Here is a 20,791-nt window from a genome sequence, read left to right as displayed (position 1 = left end):
TATGAAAAAAAAAATATATATATAACTCATAAAATATAGTCTCTGTAAGTCTTAACAGATAAAGAATCTCGAACTAAAATTGTTCCAGACCATCTCAGCATCGACTGTCAGACAGCTGATTTTTCTCAGGACCTCCTGCACTCATTTATCAACTTTAACTCATCTAATTTGAAAGTTTTCCAGATAAACTATCTACATATTTTTCCTTGAAACTTCCTATTCTTTTTAAAAAATATCCTGAAACTGTATGTCAAAAGAGAAGATGGTTGTAATTTGAGGTGGGTTGTAAACTTAAAATATTTCTGTACAAAATATTTCTGTACAACTTGAAATATGTTTATTATGATTTATATGTTTGATTGTGTTTATTTATAAGTGGATTTGTTGATGTTAATGAAGTGGATTTGTTGGTGTTAATAAAGTTTATGAAGTGGATTTGTTGATGTTAATGAAGTGGATTTGTTGGTGTTAATAAAGTTTATGAAGTGGATTTGTTGATGTTAATGAAGTGGATTTGTTGGTGTTAATAAAGTTTATGAAGTGGATTTGTTGATGTTAATAAAGTGGATTTGTTGGTGTTAATAAAGTTTAAAAAGTGGATTTGTTGGTGTTAATAAAGTTTATAAAGTGGATTTGTTGGTGTTAATAAAAAGGGTTTGTTGGTGTTAATAAAAAGGATTTGTTGGTGTTAATAAAGTGGATTTGTTGGTGTTAATAAAGTTTATGAAGTGGATTTGTTGGTGTTAATGAAGTTCATCTAGTGGATTTGTTGGTGTTAATAAAGTTTATAAAGTGGATTTGTTGGTGTTAATGAAGTGGATTTGTTGGTGTTAATAAAGAGGATTTGTTGGTGTTAATAAAAAGGATTTGTTGGTGTTAATAAAGTGGATTTGTTGGTGTTAATAAAGTTTATCTAGTGGATTTGTTGGTGTTAATAAAGTTCATCTAGTGGATTTGTTGGTGTTAATAAAGTTTATAAAGTGGATTTGTTGGTGTTAATAAAGTTTATCTAGTGGATTTGTTGGTGTTAATAAAGTGGATTTGTTGGTGTTAATAAAGTTTATGAAGTGGATTTGTTGGTGTTAATAAAGTTCATCTAGTGGATTTGTTGGTGTTAATAAAGTTTATAAAGTGGATTTGTTGGTGTTAATGAAGTGGATTTGTTGGTGTTAATAAAGAGGATTTGTTGGTGTTAATAAAAAGGATTTGTTGGTGTTAATAAAGTGGATTTGTTGGTGTTAATAAAGTTTATCTAGTGGATTTGTTGGTGTTAATAAAGTTCATCTAGTGGATTTGTTGGTGTTAATAAAGTTTATAAAGTGGATTTGTTGGTGTTAATAAAGTTTATGTAGTGGATTTGTTGGTGTTAATAAAGTGGATTTGTTGATGTTAATAAAGTTTATCTAGTGGATTTGCTGGTGTTAATAATGTTCATCTAGTGGATTGGTTGGTGTTAATAAAGTTTATAAAGTGGATTTCTTGGTGTTAATAAAGTTCATCTAGTGGATTTGTTGGTGTTAATAAAGTTTATCTAGTGGATTTGTTGGTGTTAATAAAGTGGATTTGTTGGTGTTAATAAAGTTTATCTAGTGGATTTGCTGGTGTTAATAAAGTTCATCTAGTGGATTTGTTGGTGTTAATAAAGTTTATAAAGTGGATTTGTTGGTGTTAATAAAGTTCATCTAGTGGATTTGTTGGTGTTAAAACGTGGATTTGTTGGTGTTAAAACGTGGATTTGTTGGTGTTAATAAAGTGGATTTGTTGGTGTTAATAAAGTTTATAAAGTGGATTTGTTGGTGTTAATAAAGTGGATTGGTTGGTGTTAATAAAGTTCATCTAGTGGATTTGTTGGTGTTAATAAAGTAGATTTGTTGGTGTTAATAAAGTAGATTTGTTGGTGTTAATAAAGTGGATTTGTTGGTGTTAATAAAGTTAATAAAGTAGATTTGTTGGTGTTAATAAAGTGGATTTGTTGGTGTTAATAAAGTGGATTTGTTGGTGTTAATAAAGTTTATAAAGTGACTTTGTTGGTGTTAATAAAGTGGATTTGTTGATGTTTATAAAGTTTATAAAGTGGATTTGTTGGTGTTAATGAAGTGGATTTGTTGGTGTTAATAATGTGGATTTGTTGGTGTTAATAAAGTGGATTTGTTGTTTTTTATGAACAGGATTTGTTGGTGTTAATAAAGTGGATTTGTTGGTGTTAATAAAGTAGATTTGTTGGTGTTAATAATGTGGATTTGTTGGTGTTAATAAAGTGGATTTGTTGTTTTTTATGAACAGGATTTGTTGGTGTTGATAAAGTGGATTTGTTGGTGTTAATAAAGTAGATTTGTCAGTGTTAATAATGTGGATTTGTTGGTGTTTATAAAGTGGATTTGTTGGTGTTAATAAAGTAGATTTGTTTGTGTTAATGAAGTGGATTTGTTGGTGTTAATAAAGTAGATTTGTTGTTGTTAATAATGTGGATTTGTTGGTGTTAATAAAGTGGATTTGTTGGTGTTAATAAAGTGGATTTGTTGGTGTTAATAACATGGATTTGTTGGTGTTAATAAAGTGGATTTGTTGGTGTTAATAAAGTGGATTTGTTGGTGTTAATATAGTGGATTTGTTGGTGTTAATAATGTGGATTTGTTGGTGTTAATAAAGTGGATTTGTTGGTGTTAATAAAGTAGATTTGTTGGTGTTAATAAAGTGGATTTGTTGTTTTTTATGAACAGGATTTGTTGGTGTTGATAAAGTGGATTTGTTGTTTTTATGAACAGGATTTGTTGGTGTTAATGAAGTGGATTTGTTGGTGTTAATAAAGTAGATTTGTTGGTGTTAATAATGAGGATTTGTTGGTGTTAATAAAGAGGATTTGTTGGTGTTAATAAAGTGGATTTGTTGGTGTTAATAACATGGATTTGTTGGTGTTAATAAAGTGGATTTGTTGGTGTTAATAAAGTAGATTTGTTGGTGTTAATAATGTGGATTTGTTGGTGTTAATAAAGAGGATTTGTTGGTGTTAATAAAGTTTATGAAGTGGATTTGTTGGTGTTAATGAAGTTCATCTAGTGGATTTGTTGGTGTTAATAAAGTTTATAAAGTGGATTTGTTGGTGTTAATGAAGTGGATTTGTTGGTGTTAATAAAGTGGATTTGTTGGTGTTAATAAAGTTTATCTAGTGGATTTGTTGGTGTTAATAAAGTTCATCTAGTGGATTTGTTGGTGTTAATAAAGTTTATAAAGTGGATTTGTTGGTGTTAATAAAGTTTATCTAGTGGATTTGTTGGTGTTAATAAAGTGGATTTGTTGGTGTTAATAAAGTTTATGAAGTGGATTTGTTGGTGTTAATAAAGTTCATCTAGTGGATTTGTTGGTGTTAATGAAGTGGATTTGTTGGTGTTAATAAAGAGGATTTGTTGGTGTTAATAAAAAGGATTTGTTGGTGTTAATAAAGTGGATTTGTTGGTGTTAATAAAGTTTATCTAGTGGATTTGTTGGTGTTAATAAAGTTCATCTAGTGGATTTGTTGGTGTTAATAAAGTTTATAAAGTGGATTTGTTGGTGTTAATAAAGTTTATCTAGTGGATTTGTTGGTGTTAATAAAGTGGATTTGTTGATGTTAATAAAGTTTATCTAGTGGATTTGCTGGTGTTAATAAAGTTCATCTAGTGGATTTGTTGGTGTTAATAAAGTTTATAAAGTGGATTTGTTGGTGTTAATAAAGTTCATCTAGTGGATTTGTTGGTGTTAAAACGTGGATTTGTTGGTGTTAAAATGTGGATTTGTTGGTGTTAATAAAGTGGATTTGTTGGTGTTAATAAAGTTTATAAAGTGGATTTGTTGGTGTTAATAAAGTGGATTGGTTGGTGTTAATAAAGTTCATCTAGTGGATTTGTTGGTGTTAATAAAGTAGATTTGTTGGTGTTAATAAAGTAGATTTGTTGGTGTTAATAAAGTGGATTTGTTGGTGTTAATAAAGTTAATAAAGTAGATTTGTTGGTGTTAATAAAGTGGATTTGTTGGTGTTAATAAAGTGGATTTGTTGGTGTTAATAAAGTTTATAAAGTGACTTTGTTGGTGTTAATAAAGTGGATTTGTTGATGTTTATGAAGTTTATAAAGTGGATTTGTTGGTGTTAATAAAGTGGATTTGTTGGTGTTAATAATGTGGATTTGTTGGTGTTAATAAAGTGGATTTGTTGTTTTTTATGAACAGGATTTGTTGGTGTTAATAAAGTGGATTTGTTGGTGTTAATAAAGTAGATTTGTTGGTGTTAATAATGTGGATTTGTTGGTGTTAATAAAGAGGATTTGTTGGTGTTAATAAAGTGGATTTGTTGTTTTTTATGAACAGGATTTGTTGGTGTTGATAAAGTGGATTTGTTGGTGTTAATAAAGTAGATCTGTTGGTGTTAATAATGTGGATTTGTTGGTGTTAATAAAGTGGATTTGTTGGTGTTAATAAAGTGGATTTGTTGTTTTTTATGAACAGGATTTGTTGGTGTTGATAAAGTGGATTTGTTGGTGTTAATAAAGTAGATTTGTCGGTGTTAATAATGTGGATTTGTTGGTGTTTATAAAGTGGATTTGTTGGTGTTAATAAAGTAGATTTGTTTGTGTTAATAAAGTGGATTTGTTGGTGTTAATAAAGTAGATTTGTTGTTGTTAATAATGTGGATTTGTTGGTGTTAATAAAGTGGATTTGTTGGTGTTAATAAAGTGGATTTGTTGGTGTTAATAACATGGATTTGTTGGTGTTAATAAAGTGGATTTGTTGGTGTTAATAAAGTGGATTTGTTGGTGTTAATAAAGTGGATTTGTTGGTGTTAATAATGTGGATTTGTTGGTGTTAATAAAGTGGATTTGTTGGTGTTAATAAAGTAGATTTGTTGGTGTTAATAAAGTGGATTTGTTGTTTTTTATGAACAGGATTTTGTTGGTGTGATAAAGTGGATTTGTTGTTTTTATGAACAGGATTTGTTGGTGTTAATGAAGTGGATTTGTTGGTGTTAATAAAGTAGATTTGTTGGTGTTAATAATGTGGATTTGTTGGTGTTAATAAAGAGGATTTGTTGGTGTTAATAAAGTGGATTTGTTGGTGTTAATAACATGGATTTGTTGGTGTTAATAAAGTAGATTTGTTGGTGTTAATAAAGTGGATTTGTTGGTGTTAATAAAGTTAATAAAATAGATTTGTTGGTGTTAATAAAGTGGATTTGTTGGTGTTAATAAAGTGGATTTGTTGGTGTTAATAAAGTTTATAAAGTGACTTTGTTGGTGTTAATAAAGTGGATTTGTTGATGTTTATAAAGTTTATAAAGTGGATTTGTTGGTGTTAATAAAGTGGATTTGTTGGTGTTAATAATGTGGATTTGTTGGTGTTAATAAAGTGGATTTGTTGTTTTTTATGAACAGGATTTGTTGGTGTTAATAAAGTGGATTTGTTGGTGTTAATAAAGTAGATTTGTTGGTGTTAATAATGTGGATTTGTTGGTGTTAATAAAGAGGATTTGTTGGTGTTAATAAAGTGGATTTGTTGTTTTTTATGAACAGGATTTGTTGGAGTTGATAAAGTGGATTTGTTGGTGTTAATAAAGTAGATCTGTTGGTGTTAATAATGTGGATTTGTTGGTGTTAATAAAGTGGATTTGTTGGTGTTAATAAAGTGGATTTGTTGTTTTTATGAACAGGATTTGTTGGTGTTGATAAAGTGGATTTGTTGGTGTTAATAAAGTAGATTTGTCGGTGTTAATAATGTGGATTTGTTGGTGTTTATAAAGTGGATTTGTTGGTGTTAATAAAGTAGATTTGTTTGTGTTAATAAAGTGGATTTGTTGGTGTTAATAAAGTAGATTTGTTGTTGTTAATAATGTGGATTTGTTGGTGTTAATAAAGTGGATTTGTTGGTGTTAATAAAGTAGATTTGTTGGTGTTAATAACATGGATTTGTTGGTGTTAATAAAGTGGATTTGTTGGTGTTAATAAAGTGGATTTGTTGGTGTTAATAAAGTGGATTTGTTGGTGTTAATAATGTGGATTTGTTGGTGTTAATAAAGTGGATTTGTTGGTGTTAATAAAGTAGATTTGTTGGTGTTAATAAAGTGGATTTGTTGTTTTTTATGAACAGGATTTGTTGGTGTTGATAAAGTGGATTTGTTGTTTTTATGAACAGGATTTGTTGGTTTTAATGAAGTGGATTTGTTGGTGTTAATAAAGTAGATTTGTTGGTGTTAATAATGTGGATTTGTTGGTGTTAATAAAGAGGATTTGTTGGTGTTAATAAAGTGGATTTGTTGGTGTTAATAACATGGATTTGTTGGTGTTAATAAAGTGGATTTGTTGGTGTTAATAAAGTAGATTTGTTGGTGTTAATAATGTGGATTTGTTGGTGTTAATAAAGAGGATTTGTTGGTGTTAATAAAGTGGATTTGTTGGTGTTAATAACATGGATTTGTTGGTGTTAATAAAGTGGATTTGTTGGTGTTAATAAAGTGGATTTGTTGGTGTTAATAATGTGGATTTGTTGGTGTTAATAATGCCGATTTGTTGATGTTAATAAAGTAGATTTGTTGTTTTTTATGAACAGGATTTGTTGGTGTTAATAAAGTGAATTTGTTGGTGTTAATAAAGTAAATTTGTTGGTGTTAATAAAGTGGATTTGTTGGTGTTAATAAAGTAGATTTCTTATTTTTTTATGAACAGGATTTGTTGGTGTTAATAAAGTGGATTTGTTTACGGGAAGTATTACAAACATGTTTCTGACATGTTATTCATGTGAGAACACACCAGTTTCTGGGCCCTCCGAGGACTCTGACCTGGTTCCTGTCCTGAGCTTCCGGCTGCTCGTCTTTGTTTATTATCTGATGAGACCAGGTTCTGTGGTCCTGTGGGACAGTCACTTAACCCCAATAATTAGAGGGATAAAGGAGGTCTGGTAGGAAAGACGAGGGCATGGGGGCTTTCAATTAGCAGTTAGGGGCCACTTGGAGACCCCTGACTCAGCTGGAGAGCAGCCAGGGATACAATTCATCATCCTGCCTGCGCCGAGCACTGAGGAGCTTTTCATTATCAGGCCGCTGTCAGCTCCTTCAGAGGAAGCGTGAGTGATGGCGTGTGGCGATGGGTGGTGGTTGTGGATGCTGATGGAGGGGTGGAGCCAGGCCCTCGCTGTAAATGTTGGCCCCATTGAAGCACCGCGGCCCTGTGACCTCTCTGTTGTCTGTGATTAACCTCTAACCCCCTCCCCTCTCTGATGGATCCACCAATAACAGCTCCGATGGCAGGGAGATGGAGGCTTGAAATGGGAGCAGCAGCAGAAAATGGCTGCAGCACCAAATCTGCCTGAAGTTGGAGGCAGAGCTCGAACATTTCTGCCTGCTGCAGAGAAGGAGAATTTTTCTGGTTAACCTTTGTAGGTCATTATGGATGTTTTTGTCCTTTCAGGTCATTTTCCCCTCATTTTATGGTCTCTGTTCTGGTTGTGTTACAAATCATTATAAACACAAATAATTATTTAAAAAATAATATAGTAATGTTCTATACAGCACAACAGAAGCAGTGCAAATTGTAAACATAAAACATGTTATTTAATTGTTGAAAGATTATGACCCCCTTGTTAAGAGATTTCCGTTTGAGTACTGTAGGAATGTATGATTACTCACTGAGAAGCAATAACTGCTACCCAAACATCGGGGACGCATCCTGTCCCTGAAGTGTGGTTTTCTTAGTAAGCGAGAACTTAGCTTTGTTAGAATGTGTTCAGAGCACCCCAACGAAGCTGCAGGAGACCATTGCCTCCGTTACAGTATTTCTCTGGGTTCTCTGGGTGAGGCTGCAAAGATCAGCAGGTTATGGGCCCAGGAGCAACTCAAAGATTTTTTTTTCCAAAGTTTTATCTCCAATCGAAAGTCCCGATGGATAGCGTGCTAACGGCTAGATAGCATCATGGATAAATGAGGAGCTAGCAGGTTGCCTCGACTTACATTTGACGGAGATGAGACGAGAACCCAATGACGAAACCGAGCAGCAGCAGACGGTAAGAAAAATGCTGACGCAGACGCTGAGTTCTGGATGATATGGGCCTGTCATTAATTCTGAGAGATTCACCCAATAATGGAAGAAAGACACTGAAAATATTAAGGGAGTACTACAACAGAGAGGAAAGCCCCGCATTATCAACCTGTACACCACGCTGACATGGCTTCAGAAGAGGAGCGATGATGTTACAGATTACATCATCGGGGAGGAGACCGCCATAATGGCACTACGCAACAGCAACAGCTTGACTTTAAAAGGACTGTCTGAAAGTTTTAAACCATTTGCAATACAAGAGGCACACAGTAAAGACAACATAATGTTTCCTGAGTTCAAAAGAGAACTGCGAAGTTTTATAGAAAAGGAAAATTAAAACGTGGCGGAATCCAGTCACAATGTAATGAGGACTGTGGCACGAACCGGACGAGGGCACGCCAGGTCAAGTACACAAAGCAGAGACAATAGCAATGCTAGAGGGGCGGCGTGGCTCAGCAAGGTAGAGCGGTCGTCTTGTAACCCGAGGGTTGCCGGTTCGATCCTCGGCCAAGTCGTGTTCATGTCGAGGTGTCCTTGGGCAAGACACCGAACCCCTAGTTGCTCCTGATGGGTCGTGGTCGAGCGCCTTGCATGGCAGCTTCCGCCATCAGTGTGTGAATGTGTGTGTGAATGGGTGAATGTGCTGTATACTGTAAAGCGCTTTGGGTATCCTGGTACAGAAAAAGCGCTATATAAATACGGACCATTTACCATTTACCAATGCTGACATTGTATGCTTCAAGTGTGGAACAAAGGGTCACCGAGCAAAAGCATGCCAATGGAAGACGTGGTGCAGAAGACGTCATGCAAAAGCAATACACACCGATACCACATGTAGACACAAAAACAGACCGGATGGAGCGGGAAAGTCGCAGATGAGAGCAGCAACGGATCTGGAGCTGCAGCGGAAGCTCAAGCCTTCAGGATCAGACATCAGCAGCCAGCACGCAGCACTAAGGACCGAGGCCTGATGGTGGACACTGCAGCTACCTCACACACCATTAATGATGCAACCAAATTCCACAGCTGCGATGATGCGTTCAAGCAGCAGACGCATGGCGTTGGCAGATGGTTCCTAATGCAAAGACGTTCCTGATCGACAGCACGGGGCAGCGACGCAAAGCCACGCCGAGAAACGCGTTGTTTATTCCGTCATATCCTCAGGACATCTTCAGTAAAGTCAGCCACCGCATTAGCAGCAGTCACTTTCAAGCAGACATGTTAGCCCACAAAGACGGCACTAACTTTAACATTCGTGATGTGGCGAGTTATGTTATTTGCAAACTGAAGCTGAGGATGATGATGAGTGTAACACCTGCTGCGACACGCAGACGTGGCATGAGATGCTAGGCCACTGCAACTATGAGGACATAATAAGACTGTAAAATGTGGTTAATGCTATGCAGATTAGACCTGAGCAAGAGTGTGAGGTGTGTATTCAGGGCAAGTTTGTACAAACCTGAAATAGAAATCCTGATACAAGAGCAAAGGCAGATGGTACACATCAGTCGAAGACTAGCGGTATTTCAAAGAACTCTACGTAACGTTGCTAGACTATTTGATGCCAGAATTTTATTATTTTGTAAGCTGGTATCACCACGACTTAGCTGACAGATTTCTCATTTCCTTTAAAGTCAAAGATTGTTCAGTTTTAATTGTTAAATAAAACATATTACAAAACATTTCTCTGCTTCTTTGGAAAAATAAATCTTGGACAGTTATGCATATAAGCTTTATTTTAGTTTATTAATGGGGGTGTGTTGATGACGATGTCTACTGTATGTGTGTGTGTGTGTGTGTGTGTGTGTGTGTGTGTGTGTGTGTGTGTGTGTGTGTGTGTGTGTGTGTGTGTGTGTGTGTGTGTGTGTCTGATTGTTAGCCAGCCAGGTCGGCTGAAATGGTAGGAAAAAGAGAAACCAATAAAGTAAAATCAGAGCTTTGTGATGAAGATGTTCATAAGAGAGGAATGAAATGTTTAGTAAATGTTTCATGGTGGGTTCATCAGGCAAAGTCCAGTCAGCTGAGCACAGAGAGCCAGCGTTAGTTTTCCACAACCAGACAGATGGATCAGACATACAGCAGATAAATGGATGGTAAACGTTTTATTTCCAGACCTACAAGGTAGAATTTAAACGTATAAGGGCTGTACTGCACGTTTAAGTTGCCATATTTTGTGGTGTAGTTATAGTTGTATTTTTGTTTGCTGGCACAACAATAAATGTATATTTTTGAAAAGTAGTTTGATGTGATTGGGTTATTCTAGAAGGTTTTTCCTTTATGGTTGTGGAGCTTTTCTTGAGCTTCAGTTTCTTGTAAAGCTACGTTGATGGACTATAGTGGAAGTTAGAACAGAAATTCTGTTAGATGTGGTCATAAAGGTGTATTATTATTTATTATTATATTAACCTTTATTTATACTGGCAGCCCCGTTGAGACACACAGTCTCATTACAAGCGAGACCTGTTTACCTAACATCATGTCTCTGGACGCCTCCTTCCACCTGATGTGGAGGTTGATCATAGAAAAGCCTAAAAACAGAATTTACAATATGGACTAATACAGAGCCATGCTAGAACTACTATCATTAGTTTAATAACAGTATTTAAGATGCTGAGGATCAACCCTGCAAGGCAAGTTACAAATGAGCCCCCACCCACAATGAAACTGGAATTTTGCCCCTGATTTCTAGTATATTTATGACTAATCTTTAAATAAAATCCCCAGCCATCAAAAATCTATTATATGTAAAGCAACTAGTTTTTTATGTTTTCTTTCCATAAAACACTGACATCAAATCACAGAAATTATATTTAAAGGGTTAAAATAATTTCAATAACTACATATTAGTCCTGAATTTATTGAAAGATTTGAGCCAAAAAAGGGAAAAAATGGATGGCTGTCATGTTTTACAGCAGTTTGTGGGAGGATTTTTTCTCCTCTAACGACCTGAAAGTGACCCAGAGGGATTAAAGACAGAAACGTATGAATGAACAGCTCCTCCTGAACAAGGCTGCTACATTACGACCTTTCCATCCTCCGTCTGTGTGCTCCACGGATTCTGGATGTACATCAGCTCTGCTGCAGCCAGAGAGGAGAAACGAGGTGGAGAATCCAGGTAGATCCCCTGGTACCGGCGCTGACATTTACCACAACAATGAAACACACACCGAGCAAACTGTGTCAGATAAACACACCAGACCCACAAAAGACAGTCAACACGGCGACACAGACGGCTGCAGAGAGGAACCTGAGCTTCTTCTCCATCAGCAGCAGGACCAAGATCTCGGTCCAGTGATGCATCACTGTCCACACACGGTTGGGACGATGAGAACAAAATGCAAATGACCTGTTTCTGGCAGCACACGGGAAGCTTGGCCAGCATGTGTGCAGCATATTGAATGATAATGAGAAAACGGGCTACATCCCCTGTGAGCGGGTCTGCTGAACAATGATTACAGATTGGACGGTGTGTCCTCGCTGCACAGGGGACTGATTGTAATGTAAATTACAGCTGCTGCTTATTCACATATATTTATTCTTAAAGGCACAAGGAAATAAAATGGTAGAGTCCCATCAGGTTTATTTGGATCTTGCAGAGGCGCAGCAGCTCTCAGATGGTTTTCATCACACTTAACTTAGTGCAGCACCTGCTGGTGACACACTGTAGCTGCCGAAACACAAACTTGTTCTTCTGATCCAGCAAAAACCTTTAACCTCCTCTTTCAATTCCTACGAATGAGTAGAGTAGTCTAGGAAAGAGTAAAGTAATCTATGAATGAATAAAGTAATCCTAGAAATGAGTAAAGTAGTCTAGGAATGAGTAAAGTAATCTATGAATGAATAAAGTAATCCTAGGAATGAGTAAAGTAGTCTAGGAAAGAGTAAAGTAATCTATGAATGAATAAAGTAATCCTAGAAATGAGTAAAGTAGTCTAGGAATGAGTAAAGTAATCTATGAATGAATAAAGTAATCCTAGGAATGAGTAAAGTAGTCTAGGAAAGAGTAAAGTAATCTATGAATGAATAAAGTAATCCTAGAAATGAGTAAAGTAGTCTAGGAATGAGTAAAGTAATCTATGAATGAATAAAGTAATCCTAGGAATGAGTAAAGTAATCTAGGAATGAGTAAAGTAATCCTAGGAATGAGTAAAGTAGTCTAGGAAAGAGTAAAGTAATCCTAGGAATGAGTAAAGTAATCCTATGAATGAGTAAAGTAGTCTAGGAAAGAGTAAAGTAATCTATGAATGAATAAAGTAATCGTAGGAATGAGTAAAGTAATCTAGGAATGAGTAAAGTAATCCTAGGAATGAGTAAAGTAGTCTAGGAAAGAGTAAAGTAATCCTAGGAATGAGTAAAGTAATCCTATGAATGAGTAAAGTAGTCTAGGAAAGAGTAAAGTAATCTATGAATGAATAAAGTAATCGTAGGAATGAGTAAAGTAATCTAGGAATGAGTAAAGTAATCCTATGAATGAGTAAAGTAGTCTAGGAAAGAGTAAAGTAATCTATGAATGAATAAAGTAATCGTAGGAATGAGTAAAGTAATCTAGGAATGAGTAAAGTAGTCTAGGAAAGAGTAAAGTAATCCTAGGAATGAGTAAAGTAATCTAGGAATGAGTAAAGTAATCCTAGGAATGAGTAAAGTAATCCTATGAATGAGTAAAGTAGTCTAGGAAAGAGTAAAGTAAACTAGGAATGAGTAAAGTAATCCTACGAAAGAGGTAAAGTAATCTAGGAATGAGTAATCTAGGAATGAGTAAAGTAATCCTATGAATGAGTAAAGTAATCCTATGAATGAGTAAAGTAGTCTAGGAAAGAGTAAAGTAAACTAGGAATGAGTAAAGTAATCCTAGGAATGAGTAAAGTAATCCTATGAATGAGTAAAGTAGTCTAGGAAAGAGTAAAGTAAACTAGGAATGAGTAAAGTAATCCTACGAAAGAGGTAAAGTAATCTAGGAATGAGTAATCTATGAATGAGTAAAGTAATCCTGGGAATGAGTAAACAAAACTAGGAATGAGTAAAGTAATCCTATGAATGAGTAAAGTAGTCTAGGAAAGAGTAAAGTAAACTAGGAATGAGTAAAGTAATCCTACGAAAGAGGTAAAGTAATCTAGGAATGAGTAGTCTAGGAATGAGTAATGTAATCCTAGGAATGAGTAATGTAATCTATGAATGAGTAAAGTAATCCTGGGAATGAGTAAAGTAATCTATGAATGAGTAAAGTAATCCTGGGAATGAGTAAAGTAATCTATGAATGAGTAAAGTAATCCTGGGAATGAGTAAAGTAAACTAGGAATGAGTAAAGTAATCCTAGGAATGGGTAAAGTAATCTAGGAAAGAGGTAAAGTAATCTAGGAATGGGTAAAGTAATCTAGGAAAGAGTAAAGTAAACTAGGAATGAGTAAAGTAATCCTACGAAAGAGGTAAAGTAATCTAGGAATGAGTAGTTTAGGAATGAGTAATGTAATCCTAGGAATGAGTAATGTAATCTATGAATGAGTAAAGTAATCCTGGGAATGAGTAAAGTAATCTATGAATGAGTAAAGTAATCCTGGGAATGAGTAAAGTAATCTATGAATGAGTAAAGTAATCCTGGGAATGAGTAAAGTAAACTAGGAATGAGTAAAGTAATCTAGGAATGAGTAATCTAGGAATGAGGCCCAAACTAATCCAGTCTTAGGTGGGATTCAGCGGCTGGCTTGCCTCCATCAGTTACGCCTCCACCTCACATCTCTCCTTGTGCACTTTATTTTCATTCTGAGGAAAGATCCAAGAAGGAGAGCTGAGGCCTGGTGATGCTCAGCTGCACACTCAGTGGAGGTTAATGGAGGGGAGGAGAGTCTGAGCTCTGGCTGCAGCTGATTGGCTCTCCAGCTTCTCCGCAGCACAACCTGTCACTGTTAATCAGGAAGCATCTCTTAACAGGCAGCCGGGCTATCAGAGAGGTGAGCCCATTGCTATTCAGGACGAAACAGATGATAAATCATTTGTACATAATTAGTGTTCAGCAAGGTTACAACTGACACGTATTTTCATCTTAATTAGGAGGGAAATTTGTTCCATTAATTTAATTTGGTGTGCATGAGCAGCTCTGCACCTAACTGAGTTAATCTTACACCTGTCAGGGTGGGAGTGGAGCTGGGCCGTGGACTACAACAGGAAATGGCTTCCTCCACACGCACACACACACACACTTCCCAGGAAAGTGACAAAGAAAACTGCCTCCTTCAACAGTTACTGATGTGTGCAGAGAAAAGCCAGTTAGGCGACGCTGCTCTGCATGACGAGTCAACATGGCCGACAACCACAATCAGATGAGAAAGCAGGCGTGAACGCTCCCGGTCTGCTCGCTCTGTACGCTTCCTCGTCTTTGAATAAATATCTGAGTGGATTTCATAAACGCGGAGAAAAAGCAGCTGTGACTTACACATCCAGCTCAGAGCTGTATGAAGCTGTAGTAATTGCCCCAAAGAAGAGGTTCGGTGGAGAAGAAGGTGGAGGATGACTGATTTAGTAACTATAAGGTTTCTAATGGAACCCCTTCACTGCCTCCTGGGCACTCAGGCTGACAACCATTACCTGAACTGATGCATAGTCCATTACTGCATCCCTCAGCTTAATAGAGTGTCTATCAGGTGAAATACAGAGACGTCAGGTGCCAAAGTATGCACTCTCACCCATGTGTGAAGGTTTAACCCAACTGTAATGGCTTTTCTTTCAGACACTGCTGCATGCTCTTACAAATGTATTGAACATCAGCCACGGGAGAGAGGAGGAAGTCCGACAGCAGCTGCTGAACGAAGTGTGACCAGGGTGCACCAGAATCGCCTTAAAATGATGAAAACCCACCAGGACGACGCCGTCGGATCCCAGTTTCCACCACGCTGCTGAGGCGGGTCCATCCAGAGGATCTGATCTCAGATAGGGGCTCGGTCAAGTGGATCACGTTGGACCTGATTCTAGCACTAAACTGTACAATCAACTAGATATAACTCCACTTTAAGCCATTGGGTTTTAACACGCGTGTGCAGTCAGTCTTTGGAGAAATAAAAGGTTGAACAAATGACAGAACTGGAGATCTGCAGAAATAAGGTGATGGTGATCGTTTAAATAATGAGCTAATATTAGTTTTTGATTTAAACTAATAATAGTTTAAAAGATGCGGTGTTTTTTTTATTTGGTTGTTGATACAAAAACGCAGAAATATTTACTTTCTTGTCTTCCAAACTAGAATGTGTTTAGTTTGATCTTCTAGATTTTAACGACAAACTGAGAATAAAATGTCTAAACATCATCCTTCATGACCTCTACCTCCAAATAAAATATTAGAATTTGCAAATAAATATTTACTGACTTTTATTTCCAGGTAGAGAAAAGTTTTCATGATCATTTCCGGAAGTTAACGATGATACACTAGAAGGCAACAGGGGGGTTTTGATCTCACTGAGGCGAACCTGAACGCATCACGTGAAGCATGACCTCGAATTTACACAGAGAAGTTTCTTCATCATCCTCATGGTCTGAGACCAGGTCTGAGACCAAGTCTGAGACCAAGTTTGAGACCAGGTCTGAGATCAAATCTGAGACCAAGTCTGAGATCAGGTCTGAGACCAAGTCTGAGATCAGGTTTGAGACCAAGTCTGAAGCCAGGTCTAAGACCAGGTCTGAGATCAGGTCTAAGATCAGGTCTGAGACCAAGTCTGAGGCCAGGTCTAAGACCAGGTCTGAGATCAATTCTAAGATCATGTCTGAGACCATGTCTGAGATCAGGTCTGAGGCCAGGTCTAAGACCAGGTCTGAGACCAAGTTTGAGACCAGGTCTGAGACCCGGTCTGAGATCAGGTCTGAGAACAGGTCTGAGACCAGGTCTGAGGCCAGGTCTAAGACCAAGTTTGAGACCAGGTCTGAGACCAGGTCTGAGGCCAGGCCTGAGCTCAGGTCTGAGACCAGGTCTGAGATCAGGTCTAAGATCAAGTCTGAGGCCAGGTCTGAGACCAGGTCTGAAGCCAGGTCTAAGACCAGGTCTGAGATCAATTCTAAGATCATGTCTGAGATCAGGTCTGAGACCAGGTCTAAGACCAGGTCTGAGACCAGGTCTGAGACCCGGTCTGAGATCAGGTCTGAGAACAGGTCTGAGGCCAGGTCTAAGATCAGGTCTGAGGCCAGGTCTAAGATCAGGTCTAAGACCAAGTTTGAGACCTGGTCTGAGACCAAATCTGATACCAGGTCTGAGACCAAGTTTGAGACCAGGTCTGAGACCAAGTCTGAGGCCAGGTCTGAGGCCAGGTCTAAGACCAGGTCTCAGACCAAGTTTGAGACCAGGTCTGAAGCCAGGTCTGAGATCAGGTCTGAGACCAAGTTTGAGACCAGGTCTGAGATCAAATCTGAGACCAAGTCTGAGACCAGGTCTGAGACCAGGTCTAAGATCAGGTCTGAGTCCAAGTCTAAGAACAGGTCTGAGACCAAGTCTGAGATCAGGTCTGAGACCAAGTTTGAGACCAGGTCTGAGATCAAATCTGACACCAGGTCTGAGACCAAGTCTGAGATCAGGTCTGAGACCAAGTCTGAGACCAGGTCTAAGACCAGGTCTGAGATCAGGTCTGAGACCAAGTCTGAGACCAGGCCTGAGATCAAGTCTGAGACCAGGTCTGAGATCAGGTCTAAGATCAAGTTTGAGACCAGGTATCAGATCAAATCTGAGAACAAGTCTGAGATCAGGTCTGAGACCAAGCCTGAGACCAGGTCTGAGACCAAGTCTGAGATCAGGTCTGAGACCAAGTCTGAGAACAGGTCGGAGACCAGGTCTGAGGCCAAGTCTGAGACCAGGTCTGAGATCAGGTCTGAGACCAAGTTTGAGACCAGGTCTGAGATCAAATCTGAGACCAGGTCTGAGATCAAGCTGAGAAGAGGTCTGAGGTCAGGTCTGAGACCAAGTCTGAGACCAGGTCTGAGGCCAGGTCTAAGATCAGGTCTGAGTCCAAGTTTGAGACCAGGTCTGAGACTCGGTCTGAGATCAGTTTTTAGACCAGGTTTGAGAGCAAGTTTGAGACCAGGTCTAAGATCAGGTCTGAGTCCAGGTCTAAGACCAGGTCTGAGATCAAGTCTGAGAACAGGTCTGAGACCAGATCTGAGACCAAATCTGAGACCAGGTCTGAAGTCAGGTCTAAGGCCAGGTCTAAGATCAGGTCTGAGAACAAGTTTGAGACCAGGTCTGAGACCCGGTCGGAGATCAGTTCTTAGACCAGGTCTGAGACCAGGTCTGAGACCAGGTCTAAGATCAGGTCTGAGAACAGGTCTGAGATCAAGTCTGAGAACAGGTCTGAGACTAGATCTGAGATCAGGTCTGAGGCCAGGGCTAAGATCAGGTCTGAGACCAAGTTTGAGACCAGGTCTGAGACCCGGTCTGAGATCAGTTCTTAGACCAGGTCTGACAGCAAGTTTGAGACCAGGTCTGAGACCAAGTCTGGGATCAGGTCTGAGCCCAGGTCTAAGACCAGGTCTGAGATCAGGTTTGAGACCCGGTCTGAGGTCTCAGGTGATGAGTCATGTTTAGAAATAAAAACAAATGGTGTAAATATGTCTTGATGAACATTTCAGGTAAAATCGGATAAATCTGGAGTTTCTTTTTGATTCCGACGTCACGTCTGGGACTTTCTGGAAAAAACGGCTTCAGCGTGAAACTCTGACTCTGAGATACTTTCCAGATTTGGCTTTATTAGAACTCTCACACCAGGTCCAGATTTACTCAGTTCACTGAGGAACAAATCAAAGACTCTGCAGGACTTTAAGGAACTGGGTAGACCAGCTTCAGGCCTCTGCAGCTCTGCTGATGTCCCCAAGCTCCCGCACAGAAAACGCATTAACATTAATTCATGTCTCAGTCTGATCTCGCTTTAAAGTTCCTCCGCGTCGGAACTGGAATCACTTCCGTCTGGTGGGTCTGGAGGGTCTGGACTCCGGCCTGCGGCTCCTCCCAGCTGACATCTTCTCCTTGTCCCGCTCCAGATCCTCCTCAGTCATGGGCTGGATGATGGCACCCAGCTGGGTCAGCACCCTGGGCTTGGTGACCTTCTTCACGGTGCGCTCCGTGTTCCAGGTCCGGCCCAGCGGGGACCGGATGGAGCTCTCGAACTGAGCGTGGTTCTGGAAGGGGAAGGGCAGAGAGTTCACCTGGTGGAGGCTCAGGGAGCTGTTCCTCTGCTCCGAGATGACGACGCTGGGCAGATGCTGGTCCCTTCTGGGTGGCGGTGCTGCGGTCCTGAATCTGAACCGTCGCCGCTTGGCCTTCGACGGCTTGACGCCCAGACCCCCCCACTCGCCCCAGCCGGGCAGCGTCAGGTCCACCCTCTTGGGCTTCCCCAATTCTTCCTGCTTCCTTTTATCCATGAGGAAGTCGGAGATGACATCGTCTCCAGCAAAAGCCTCTCTGATGAGTCCTCTCTGGTTCACTTTGTCCTCCGAGTCCTCCACGGTGGGACACAGGGGCACATGGAGGATCTTGGTCTCTTTGGTGAGGACTTCTTTCAGTTCGATCCCTTTCTTCTTCCTCTTCCTGTTTCTGAGGGGCGGCTGCTCTGTGGCGGGGGGGTGCTCTGTGGCGGGGGGGTGCTCTGTGGTGGGGGTTGTGACCAAGTTGTCCTGGGAGAGGAGCTCCATGTCCTCCATGGTCCTGATCCTCATCAGACCTTCCTCCAGCTGAGCTGTTGTGGCTTCTTCCGTTGCTTCTGTCTCTTTCAGGCTTTTTGTTTTTCCCTTAAAAAGTTTAGTGAACTCTGAAAGCTCCTCCTCCATCTCCGCCTCTTCCTCCTTCTCCTGTGCCTCCTCCATCTCCTCCTCCTCTGCCCCCATCCCCTCCTTTTCCACAAACGCTCCTGCTGCTTTGTCAGCCTCCTGACGAAGTTTCCTCTTGTTGTCAAACTCTCTTAGAAGCACCTCCTCCTCTCCTTCCTCTTCCTCCTCTTCTTCATCTCCTCCTGCTGTTGGACGAGCCTCCTTCTCCACCTCCTTAGCGCCTCCACTCGTCTCCTCCTCTTTGGGCTCTTCAGAGAGTTTCCCTCTCATCCACGGGTTTGAATCCCGTCCTTTCTCTGCATCATTCACAAAGTCTGGCAGCTTCTCCATGTCAGCTGCTCCTTCCTCCTCCTCCTCCTCCTCCTCCTCCTGGTTCAGGGAGGTCACCATCTTCTGGGTCAGGTCTTTGTTCACCTCCAGCTGCTGCTGCATGGCTCTGCGGGCCTCCTCGTCGTATTTGGCCATGATGGCCTTGGACTTGGCCCACTTTCCGCTGTTCTGGTGCTTGAGGGACATCCTCTCCTGCATCCGGGCCAGCTCCATCTTGTTCAGCTCCTCCACGGCGGCGGCCGGGTCCGACTTCACCATCTCATCGAACTGCTTCAGGAAATCCTTCCTCTTGGCCTTGTTCTGGACTTTGTGGTACTTTTTGCTCTTGATCTTCCTCTCTCTGCGGGCCTTGGCTTCATAGTAAGACTGCAGGGCCCGGGCCTTCTGGAGCTCGGCCCGGCGGACCTTGGCGTCCTCCAGGCTCATGGCTCTTAGGGAGGCCTCCTCAGTGGGGGTCAGGATGGGGTCGACGATGGGCTGCTTGTTAGCAGCCAGCAGACTGAAGATTTCCTGTTCCAGTGGCGTCTGAGCCTTCCAGCACATCACCACCTTCTCCACGGGTCTGGGTCCGGAGGGCTCTTGGTTCAGAGGGAAGACCAGCTGCTCGGCCCGGCGGCTCTGAGTGATGATGCTGCCCCAGCGACTCACTGCTGAGGCGGCCTTCTGGAAAGCCAGGTCTCTCTGGATCCGCTCTGAGTCCTGCTTGCTAAGCGGACACTCGATGGTCCTCCTACTCCGCTCCATCCCCCGCAGCTGCTTCCTGTTTTGGGCCGTCATACCGGGGGCCGTCTGGATGGTTCCGATCAGGTCGGACAGCTCCATCCTGCCGGCCTCCCCCTCCGCGCTCACCGTGAACTCCGACATGTTCACGGCCGCCTCGGACCTCTCAGCCAGCGGTTTTTTCCTCTGACCTCCAAGCGCGCTGATAGCCTCCAGCAGCTTCCTCCGCTTTCTGTCATCTTCTCCGTCCTCTTCCTCACCGCTGACATCTTCATCAGCTCCGCTGCTGTCCTCCTCATCTTCATCCGCGAACCTTCCGTGGGTGTCCGGGTTCTGCTCCGGACCGGAGTTCTGTTCCAAATTCTTTTTCTTCTCCGTTTTCTTACTAACTCTGACCATGTTGGCGTAAACACTGTAACACGCTACACGTGTGTCGTAAACTAGACCGCCGTCGCAAAGCGCAACCGTAACATAACCTCAACTGTCGTAAAATCAGTTTTTCGTCCTTGCTACCTTTCTGCTGCTGAAACGAACTTTTGTTTTTTTGTTTTTTTTTATTAAATATGACTGAACACTGGAAAACAATAAGAACTGACAAATATAATGACAAAGCTAAAAAAAAGGACAAAATATTAAACTGTATTTTTAAATAAAACGCTAGGTTGGAAAAAAAAAAGTGAAAATGTTGTTCTCATTGAATTATTTACGTTATTATAAGCTGTAAGAGTGTAAATAGCTTTTGGATTCGGTCTTTAATTTAGTGAATGGCCTGCCTGAATTCCTGAATAAATACAAGAAAGATTTCCTCTAGTAGATTTACATTTATGGAAATTAAACTTACCCATAAAATAAGGTTTATCTGGTGACTATTTTCATTTAGTTTTTCATAAATC

At 40.1% G+C, this 20,791-nt stretch overlaps 2 protein-coding genes across 3 annotated transcripts; one reads left to right on the top strand and one right to left on the bottom strand.

Annotated features, from left to right (window-relative positions):
- Positions 1-15,420: 15,420 nt before the first annotated feature.
- On the top strand, positions 15,421-17,297 carry LOC121649874 (serine/arginine-rich splicing factor 4-like). The gene is made up of 5 exons (XM_042000973.1): positions 15,421-15,863; positions 16,116-16,211; positions 16,392-16,739; positions 16,776-16,919; positions 17,135-17,297. Exons 1-5 carry the CDS (start codon positions 15,532-15,534, stop codon positions 17,295-17,297), a joined length of 1,083 nt encoding a protein of 360 aa, XP_041856907.1. The 5' UTR covers positions 15,421-15,531.
- A 457-nt stretch (positions 17,298-17,754) lies between these two features.
- si:dkey-251i10.3 (uncharacterized protein LOC553498 homolog) lies at positions 17,755-20,342 on the bottom strand. 2 transcript variants are annotated; one of them, XM_042001565.1, is made up of 2 exons: positions 18,876-20,342; positions 17,755-18,839 (listed from the first exon to the last, which is right to left on the bottom strand). In XM_042001565.1, the coding sequence occupies exons 1-2, from the start codon at positions 20,295-20,297 to the stop codon at positions 17,979-17,981; spliced, it is 2,283 nt and encodes a 760-aa protein (XP_041857499.1). In that variant the 5' UTR covers positions 20,298-20,342; the 3' UTR covers positions 17,755-17,978. The 2 variants fall into 2 exon arrangements, with proteins under 2 accessions (XP_041857499.1, XP_041857498.1); XM_042001564.1 differs by having other exon boundaries at positions 17,755-20,342.
- Positions 20,343-20,791: the final 449 nt, after the last annotated feature.

This window comes from Melanotaenia boesemani, chromosome 12, assembly GCF_017639745.1.
Source record: "Melanotaenia boesemani isolate fMelBoe1 chromosome 12, fMelBoe1.pri, whole genome shotgun sequence".
NCBI lineage: Eukaryota > Metazoa > Chordata > Actinopteri > Atheriniformes > Melanotaeniidae > Melanotaenia > Melanotaenia boesemani.
Note: the sequence above shows the minus strand (reverse complement) of the source record. Positions and strands in the feature narration are given on the sequence as shown.

Coding starts and splice junctions, on each gene's coding strand:
- LOC121649874 (XM_042000973.1), top strand. CDS start 15,532: ATGACCTCGAATTTACACAGAGAAGTTTCTTCATCATCCTCATGGTCT. Junction 15,864..16,115: donor AAGACCAGGTCTGAGACCAA/GTTTGAGACCAG, acceptor GTCTGAGATCAG/GTCTGAGACCAGGTCTAAGA. Junction 16,920..17,134: donor GAGACCAAGTTTGAGACCAG/GTCTGAGATCAA, acceptor GTCTGAGTCCAG/GTCTAAGACCAGGTCTGAGA.
- si:dkey-251i10.3 (XM_042001564.1), bottom strand. CDS start 20,297: ATGGTCAGAGTTAGTAAGAAAACGGAGAAGAAAAAGAATTTGGAACAG.